We start from the raw sequence: 9579 nt of genomic DNA, 5'->3' as shown, positions 1-9579 counted from the left end.
ATAGGTTTTGACACTTAATAAATACCATAATTATTATTATCATTATTGTTTCCTTAATCTCGTGGATTCTCATCTCGTCTAACCTGGTCCATTCTCTTCCCACTCTGAGGAATGCCAATTATACCATATCTTGCACTACTACTCCATCTCCAACGATGGGGTGCTGATTCCATCTATTATAAGACCTCTCGTCCAAACTTCCATTTTACAGTCCACAAGCAGAGGGAGGGGGCTGGTCAAGCCCCTGGCCACACATCCCCTCCTTCCCCAACCACAGGCTCCTGGCTCAGAGATTATCTGGACTGCTTGAAAATCTATTACAGGCCCAGCGTTTGCAGTACCATCTGTAGACAGGAGGGGGCAGGAAGTGTGCTGGGAACAGCTCTAGGGCTTGGGAGAAGAGTTGAGGAGTGGGGAGAGGGAAAAGGTTGCCCTGAGCTGTGCATGTGGGATGGGAAGATGACTGTTTATACTAGGACTGTGTGCCATTTCATGTGCTGTCCTGCTCACAGAGAGGTTCATATCTCCTGAGTGAGGTCCCTAGGGCTTATTATGCTTCAGTGAAGTCTGATCCCCCCAAGTAGGGCCTGTCCTCACTAAATGAGGTCTGTGCCCCCTGTCAGTGGTGTGCATTCCTTCTGTGTAGTAAGAGGCCGTTCAGTGGAGTTGAATCCTCTCAATGGAGTCTGTTTCTTCAGAAAGTCTATATCTTAGGAGGAAGCCTGTGTCCTCTCAGTAGGGTCAGTGGCCTTCAATGCCATTCATGTCCTATTAGCAGGGTCCATAGCCCTTCAGTGAAATCTGAGATTCCTCAGTAAGATCTGTGCTCCCTTAATGGAGTCCATGTACCTTCAGTGAAGTGTGTGCCCCTTAAGTGCAGTTAATGCCTCCTCGATGAGTTATCTGTCTCCTCCGTGGGATCCATGTCCACTCCATGAGGTCTGTATCCCTTCAGTGAGCTCTGATACCCTCCCTTCAGAATTAGGTAGGCTCTGATCATAGGTCTGACCATGGAAACGTTTTGTTTTGTTTTATTTTTTGTTTACTCAGTTTAGGGTGTGCTGGGCTTGTGATTATCTGAACAAAGAACAAGGGAGCAGGTGGGAAGGGAGGCTGGGCCAGATGGGGTCTGTGTAAGCTTCAGGAAGTGGGAGCTGCCTGCTTTGGACCTCAGACTCACTCTTGGAGTCATATATTTAAGGATCCTTTCTGCCTTGACAGCCATTCTGTGAACTGATAGGTAGGGTAGGCCCTTCTTAGTGGTGAGTGAGATGATGGAAGGTCCTGGCTGGCCTCTCTTTTCTGGAGTAGAAGGCATAGAGGGAAGCCAGAGGAATTTGAGCCCAGGTGTGGCAGAGGAAGGATATCCTGGTGAAATAAAGAGACAGGGAAGGAAAGAAGGGTGTAAACGATTCCTTCTATTTGCATAGACTTTGGTATCTCAAAGCCTTAGCTTCAGCCAAATAAGGCAGCAAAAAGACCTGGAGTCGGGAGACCTAGGTTTGGCCCTAACTTGGTCGTTGCTTTCTCTGTGACCTTGTGCAAATTCTTCCCTTTCCCCGAGTTTACCATGTGTGCAATGAGGAATGAGTTTATTAGCAAAGGCCTGAAGTCACCTCCTAGTCTTTACTTAATGAGTCTTTGCACTTTAGGTCTGGATGGAAATTTGTGGAGGCAGGGAAAGTAAAGACTTATCCTCTGGGGTGGGAGAAATCTGAGTTTACTCAGAGTGGGAGATAGTTTCCAGAGAGGAAGGCTGTCTCCCGGAAAGGACCTTACTCCACCTGGCTGCTCAACTCGGTGGGGTGACAGGTTTGTGCAATCAGACCACGGGGCGGCTCCATGATGGGCCCGACCCAACTCCGCTCTTTAGCCCAGCTCTTCCCCGCTCGAGCCCCGCCCTCACCCAACTCCTCGTCAGTAATTCAAGACACCACCCCGGGCACTCCATGGTCCTGCCTCCTCTCCTGTCACATACAGCCTCGCCACTCCCGGTCACTCCATGGGCCGACCCTCTCTCCTGTCACGCCCGGCCCCGCCCCTTCTGCGTTCACTCTACGGCCCCACTCCTTCGGCAAACCAGCTCCGCCCTTATCTCCCAAGCAATGCTCGACTTTTCCCTATCGGTTTCTTCTCCAGCCGTGGTTCCACCTCCGCCAGGCATGGCTCCGCTCCTCCGGACCTCCCACCCCGCCAGCTGCCTAAGCCCCGCCCCGCCACGGGCCCCTCCCCTTCACTTAAGGCCCCGCCCCTCCGTCGGCCTGTTTTCCGCGCTTGGGCACCCGCGGCCGCTAGGGTGCTCGGAACTTGAGGCGATGGGGCTTCCCGAGGAGCGGGGCCGGAACGACAGCGGGAGCCGGAGCGGGACCCGGGAGGAGCCTGGAGCCCGGAGCCAGGCGCGGAGTTGGTCTCCGCCGCCCGAGGTCAGCCGTTCCGCGCACGTCCCCTCGCTGCAGCGCTACCGCGAGCTGCACCGGCGCTCGGTGGAGGAGCCTCGAGGTGAGGCTGGGCCCGGGAGGGCCTGAGGGACGTCAGGGAGCAGAGAAGTGGGGGTTCACAGGGGAGTGAGGAATTGGGGGCGTTCTGTGGGGAAATGGAGGTTCCGTGAGGAGATAGGGGTTCCGTGGGGGAATGGGGTTCCCTTGGGAAGTTGAAGGGAGATAGAGGTTTTGTGAGGGAAGAATTGCAGTTCTTGGAGGAGATGGAAAGGGGGTTCCGGGAGGAGAGGGGGGTTCTCTGAAGAGAAGGAAGGTTCTGTGAGGAAAAGAGGGTTCCCTAGGACTTGGGGAGTTCCTTGGCGGCTTGGGGGTTCTGTGAGGAGAGTGCAAGTGTCTAAGAAGAGGAGAGTTTCTCAGGTGAAAAGACGGGTTCTGAGGGGCGAGGGGCCGCCTTGAGGGGAGAGGGCCAGAAGAACTTTCTTTGCCGCCTTTCACACCAGTTCAGTGATTGCCTCCGGACACCTTTTACCCGTGGATTAGTCTCCCCTGCTGAGGGGCAGTAACCCGTCTAGTGCCCATCCGGGGGTCCCCTAATTAGTAATGGAGACCCAGATCTATTTTTAGTATTTCAGAAATCCCAATAGAAGATATAAGACTGAACAAGTCACTAAAATGTTGCCTCTTTAAAACGTTAGGACTGGGATTGTAATAACTCAGATTCTGATAGATGCTTCTATGTCTTTAAGAATGTGTGAGGAAAATTCCCCATCTTTGCTCTTAGATTGGGTAACCCGTCACAACTGTACCTGCAACCCGATGCAGCCTGAGGTTTGGCAGTGGGACGAGTATGGGCCACTGAATCAAACCCAGAACAATTTAGATTTAGATCCTGGCTCTACCACTCATTTACCGTGTGAGGCAGATTTAAAAACCTGTCTGAAATTCCTTTTCTTTATCTATAAGATAGGGGTAATAATCTTGCCTCACAGGTTGGTTTGAGGGCTAAAATGAGTAATAAGTAAATTGGGCATTATAGAGTGTCTGATGCACAGCAGGCATTCAATAAATGGCCGTTAGTTTGATAACAGAACAATGTGGATGAAACAATTATTGAGTAATGCAAGATAGGATTGAATCAAGTGGAAGGGGGTTAAATGCTTCAGGCAGTGTCCAAGTTTAGTCCTCAGACCTCTTTTCACTTCTCCTCCCCCTCTATATTTTCTCCTGTTATGAGTCCATCTGTTTCCAGCAATGAGCTATTTTATTTAATTGAGGTAACAGTATATTAGTTCCCTGTGTACAGCGTTCTGTTTCTACTTCTGTATACACTACAGCATGATCACCACAAAAAATTTAGTTTCCATCCATTACCATATGGTTGCCTCCATTTACTCATTTCACCCACCCTGGCTCCCCTCTGGTAACCACTAATCTGTTCTCTGTGTCTGCATGTGTTTTTTTGTTTAGTTTGGTTTGCTCATTTATTTCGTTTTGTTTGGTTGGTTTTTTAACATTCTACATCTGAATGATATCATACGGTTTTTGAAATGGCAAGATTTTATTTTTTATGATTAATATTCATATAGCCATATATGTATAAATCTATACATACCACATCTTTATCATTCATCTATGGATGGACACTTAGGTTGCTACCATATGTTGCTTTTTATTGTACGTAATGCTACAATGAGCATAGGAGTGCATGTATCTTTTCAAAATAGTATTTCTGTTTTCTTCAGAAAAGTACTCAGAAGAGGAATTGCTGGATCATATAATAGTTCTATTCTTAATTCTTTGAGGAATCACCATACTTTGAAGTGACTGCACCAATATACATTCCTACCAACAATGCATGAGAGTTGCCTCCTCTCCACATCCTCTCCAACTTGTTATTTATTGCCTTTTTGATAATAACCATTGAAACGGATGTGAGGTGATATCTCTCTATGGTTTTGATTTGCATTTCCCTAATAATTAGTGATATTGAACATCTTTTCATGTGCCTGTTGGCCATCTGTATGTCTTTGAAAAGTCTATTTAGCACCTCTGTTAATTTAATTGGGTTGTTTATTTATTTTTTGCTGTTGTATGAGTTCTTTATATATTTTGAATATTAACCCCTTATTCAATATATGATTTCCAAATATCTTCTCCCCAGGGATGAGCTATTACTATCACTATAATGCCTATATCTGGGATCTGACTTACGGTCTAGTCCCAAATTTCATAGGCCTGTAGACCATTTTATTCACACACTTTGATGTTATACCGTATTTAACATGACTGACTCGGATTTACCAATTTTCCTTCCCAAACCTGCTTTCCTCCCTAATTTTCTAATCCCTGTTAATGGCACTACCCAAAATCTTGTCTATCCATATATCTTATTTATTTATAGATTGCTTACTACTTACTAAGCACAAATTCTGTTTGATTTGCTATAGAGACTGTTATCCCCATTTTATGGAGAAGGAAACTGAAGCTTAGAGAGATTAATTAAATTGAGATTTGAACCAAGGTAGTCTTGATTGCAGAACCTATATTCCCAATAACTATATTGTTCTTCTTCTCTGATCTCATAGTTTGTCTTTCACCAAATTTTGTCAAATATTCTTTCAGAGTGTCTCTCAGATTATCTTTTCTTCCATTCCCATAGACCCTTTTAATTCAAGGAAGCAACTTCCTAATTGGTTCTCTCCCCTAGTCTCCCTCATCTCCAATGTTCCTGGTAGATTTACCTAAAAACACTATTAGATTGATATTCTGGAAACATTGCTTTCATATGCCATTTCAAAAACGTTCAGTAGTTCCATATTTCCTACAGTTTCAAATTAAAACTCTGCCTTTCTTTCAAGGTTTCTGGATAACTAGCCCACTCTAACTCTGGATCCCTCTCTCCCACTACTTTGTACCATATACCCCTCCCTCATTCTACACAGGTCATTCTTGTTGACATACTAGATAAACAGAAGTCCGTATCTCTTCTCTTTGCCCATTTCTTCTGTTCTCTCTATCTAGTCAAGTCCCACCAATTCCACAGAGCTTTTCCTGATTATCCCAGTCCATGTTCATCTTTTCTTCTTCTAAACTTCTTCAGTAGTCAGATTGTGTGCCAAAGAAACATCCAGAGTTCAACAGCTCCACCAGAAAAAAACAAAAACAAAAACTAAGTGATCATAAAACTCAGTTTTCTTCATTCCTGTTGATGAACATAAATGTGGTTTATAAACAGTTTTACATAATCTATATCTACTACTGTCACTTAAAAATATTTCTCCAGTGAAGACATACAAATGGCCAATAGGCATATGAAAAAATTGTCAGTATTGCTAATTATCAGAGAAATGCAAATCAAAACTACAGTGGGGTATCACCTCACACCAGTCAGAATGGCCATCATTAAAAAGTCCACAAATAACAAATGCTGGAGAGAATGTGGATAAAAGGGAACTCTCTTACACTGTTGGTGGGAATGTAGTTTGGTGCATCCATTCTGGAAAACAATATGGAGATCCCTTAAAAAACTGAAAATAGGCTTACCTTATGATCCAGCAATCCCATTCCTGGGAATATATCTGGAGGAAACTCTAATTTGAAAAGATACACACACCCCAGTGTTCATAGCAGCACTATTTACAATAGCTAAGATATGGAAGCAACCTAGATGTCCATCGACAGATTATTACATACAGAAGAGGTGGTACACACACACAGAAATACTACTCAGCCATAAAAAAATAAAATAATGCCATTTGCAGCTACATGGATGGACTTGGAGATCATCATACTAAGTGAAATAAGCCAGAAAGAGAAAGAAAAATACCATATGATATCACTTATATGTGGAATCTTTTAAAAAAGGACATAAATGAAATTATTTACAAAACAGAGATGGACTCACAGACATAGAAAACAAACTTGTGGTTACCAGGGATAAAGGGGGTGGGGAGGGGTAAACTGGGAGCTTGGGATTTGCAGATACTAAGTACTATATATAAAATAGATAAACTATTGTTTATAAGGTTCTAGTGTGGAGTACAGGGAACTATATTCAATACCTTGTAATAGCCTATAATGAAAAAGAATATGAAAAGGGAGATATATATATGTGTGTGTATAAATGAATCATATGCTGTACACCAGAAATTAATACAACAGTGTACATTGACTATACTTTAATAAAAACATTTTTTTGAGTATACACATGTATATACTCAATGTAGTTGTAACAACATGGACTTTAGGGTCGGTCTGATTTTGTATTCTTACTTTTAGCTGTGTGATGCTTGGGAAAGTTTCCTATGTTTCCTGGGCTTCAATTTTCACATCTATAAATTAGGATAATTAATGTATACTTCATAAGGCCGTATAAAGATTAAACGAGATTAGCCCAATACTTGGACATTAATGGCATTTACTAAAATGCCAGTTCCCATTTGCTGTCTTTAATGTCCATTTAGTATTTTATTGTATCACTACTAGTATTACTAGTTTTAATCAGTTTTTTGATTGTTGGGCTTTTGGGTTGTTTCCAGTTTCACCATTATAAATAGTGTTAGTATAAACATCTCTTTATTAATCACTTATTTTCCTTTGGTATTATTTTCTTAGACTGTGTTCTCCAAAGTTAAGTTAGCAGATGAGAAGATATAAAAAATTTTATGGCTCTTGTCAGGCACTGACCTGCTGTTCAGTAAGATTGTGCCAGTTTCTTACAAGACTATCATCATATAAGAGTATCTGTTTTCTAGGCCCACTTAGGCATTAGACTTCATTTTTTTCTTCTTTTTTTTTTAGTCTTTGCTAGTTTTATAGGTATATAATGGTACCTTGGGGTTGATTTAATTTGAATTTATTTAATTCATTGCAAGTTGTACACCATATGATTTAGCTTTCAATTATATTCTGTCTTGTACATTCAAAAATATTTTATGTATAGTCTTACCTCTCTAACCAGATTGTGTAAAATAAATCATGTAACCATGAGAGCAAGTCACTTTCCCTTTATAAATGTGGTTTTTTATCAGTAAAATGAGGGGTTGATAACTTCTAAAGTTCCTTCCATTGTTATGATTCTGTGTCTCTCTCCCCTCTAGCTCCTGATCCAGTACTGAGATTATCTTAGGTGTTCTACAATCTAATGTTTAACCTATTGACTACCTTTTCTCCAGAGTAGCCAGGCAATATTTCAAGATTGTAAATCTGATCATGTCCCTCTCCTGATTAAAATCCTGCAATGGCTTTCCATTGCTCTTAGGGTAAATACCAAATTCCTTATGCCCAGAAGGATTGTGTGATCTGCCCAGTTTATACATCAATTCCTGCTAGTCTTTCTCTTATTCTCATTGCTTTAGACTGAGGGAGTTCCTCCTAACATATACCCTTAGTTCTTTTCTGTCCCATAGTAATGTCTTTCCTGGTGGAAGTGTGGAGAAAAACTTTCATCTTTCAGATTTTAGCAGAAATGTCTTCCTCAAGGCAGTTCAAATCTTGACTTAGTTAATGTATAACCTTGGGCAAATTACTTAACTTGATTTTCATATCAATAAAATAAGAATGAAAAAAAAGCCTACCTCTTAGGGTTATAGTAAGAACTAAATGAGATAATACATTTAAAGAGCTTAAAGCAACATCTGGCACAAAGCAAGCAACACTTGGGTAAGTAGTAATAGGAGAAAGAGATGCTCATTAAATAATTGCTGAGAGCGAATGAACAAATTAAGCCTTCCAATGTCATGGAAGGCTCTGTAGGTAAAGAATTTCTTCCTTTCACTAATTAATTCATTTTAAAAGTTACTGATTGACTACAGTGTGCTAGGCATTGTGATAGGCACTAGGTAACCACAGTTTGAATAGATGGTGAATAAAGGAGTGGCAATTTTGAGGAGTGTCTACTGAAAAATAATGCACAACCTAAAAGTTGGGAAATTATGTTTTATTTGCCTGACTTCCTGAGGACTTCAAGCCCAGGAGGCAGCCTCTCAATAGCTCTGAATGACTGCTCTGAAGAGGTAAGGGAGGAGCCAGGATATATAGGAGTTTTTGCAACAAAGACCAGGTAAGTTGGAATATCAAAAGATTACTGTTAATTAAAGAAACCAGGTATCTCAAGGAATTTAACGCTTTTCTATATATGTGAAGATACTGGAGTCTAGGCTCATTGAAATCATTCCTTTGATATGCCTTAGCTATCTAGGGCCAGTATCCTGTTCTTTCTGGGTGCACTGTTGTGGGTGGCTGCAGTGGCTGAGAGCTGCAACATCCTTTGTTTACTGATATGACAGGCAACATTTTTCATTCACAGGAGGGAGGGAAAAAATTTGAGTCAAGATTCAGCTCATGGGAATAGAAGTTGGTTTAGGAGAGTGGTGAGTGTTAAGATTAGATAGGTAGAGAAGGGACCCAGGTGGTAAGTCCTAGAGTACAGGGCAGAGAGCTTGTGACTTGGTCCTGTGCATAGATTGGTAAGCCATCTAAGATAAATATGTCTGAGAAGCTGAGGATGTCTGGGCTTCCTTTTCTGTTGCAGAATTCTGGGGAGACATTGCCAAGGAATTTTACTGGAAGACCTCATGTCCTGGTCCATTCCTCCAGTACAACTTTGATGTGACTAAAGGGAAAATCTTTATTGAGTGGATGAAAGGAGCAACTACCAACATCTGCTACAACGTGCTGGATCGAATTGTCCATGAGAAAAAACTTGGTGATAAAGTTGCTTTTTACTGGTAAAAATATCTATTTTATAGCCTGTGGCAGATAAAAAGTCACCCCTCACATTAATGTAGTGTTTCATAGTTCACAAAGTACCTTAAAAATCCATGGATTCACTTGATGCTTACCACAACCCAGAAGAATAAGCAAAGTATTGTTAACTTAATGTTTCAAGTAAGGAAAAATACCTCAAGGAAGTTAATATGACTTCCTTAAAATTACATAACTAGTATGTGACAGAAGTGACATTCAAAGCCAACTGTCCTGATTTCTAGTCTAGTGTTCTCAACTTTATTTGGAGAGGAGCAAGGTGAGAGGGTAAATGGAAACAAACAGGACTGAGTAGCTTTCTTTCTCATTCTTGCTTTGAGAGAAAAATGGATATTGGGTTTTTCATTACCACCACCACTATTATCATCATTATCAT

The 9579-nt window shown here is 41.7% G+C and overlaps 1 protein-coding gene across 2 annotated transcripts in view; it reads left to right on the top strand.

Annotated features, from left to right (window-relative positions):
- Positions 1–2263: 2263 nt before the first annotated feature.
- Positions 2264–9579, top strand: part of ACSS2 (acyl-CoA synthetase short chain family member 2) — a 44671-nt gene continuing 37355 nt past the window's right edge. Inside the window, exons 1-2 of one of the 2 annotated variants that reach the window (XM_010975157.3) lie at positions 2264–2499; positions 8971–9166. In XM_010975157.3, the coding sequence (XP_010973459.1) occupies positions 2316–2499; positions 8971–9166 (380 nt within the window). In that variant the 5' untranslated portion in view covers positions 2264–2315. The remainder of the gene's footprint in view (positions 2500–8970; positions 9167–9579) is intronic. The other variant, XM_010975158.3, reaches the window with a different exon arrangement.

This window comes from Camelus dromedarius, chromosome 18 (genome assembly GCF_036321535.1).
Source record: "Camelus dromedarius isolate mCamDro1 chromosome 18, mCamDro1.pat, whole genome shotgun sequence".
NCBI lineage: Eukaryota > Metazoa > Chordata > Mammalia > Artiodactyla > Camelidae > Camelus > Camelus dromedarius.
The sequence above is the reverse complement of the archived record's forward strand: the minus strand, read 5'-3'. Positions and strand labels throughout refer to the sequence as shown.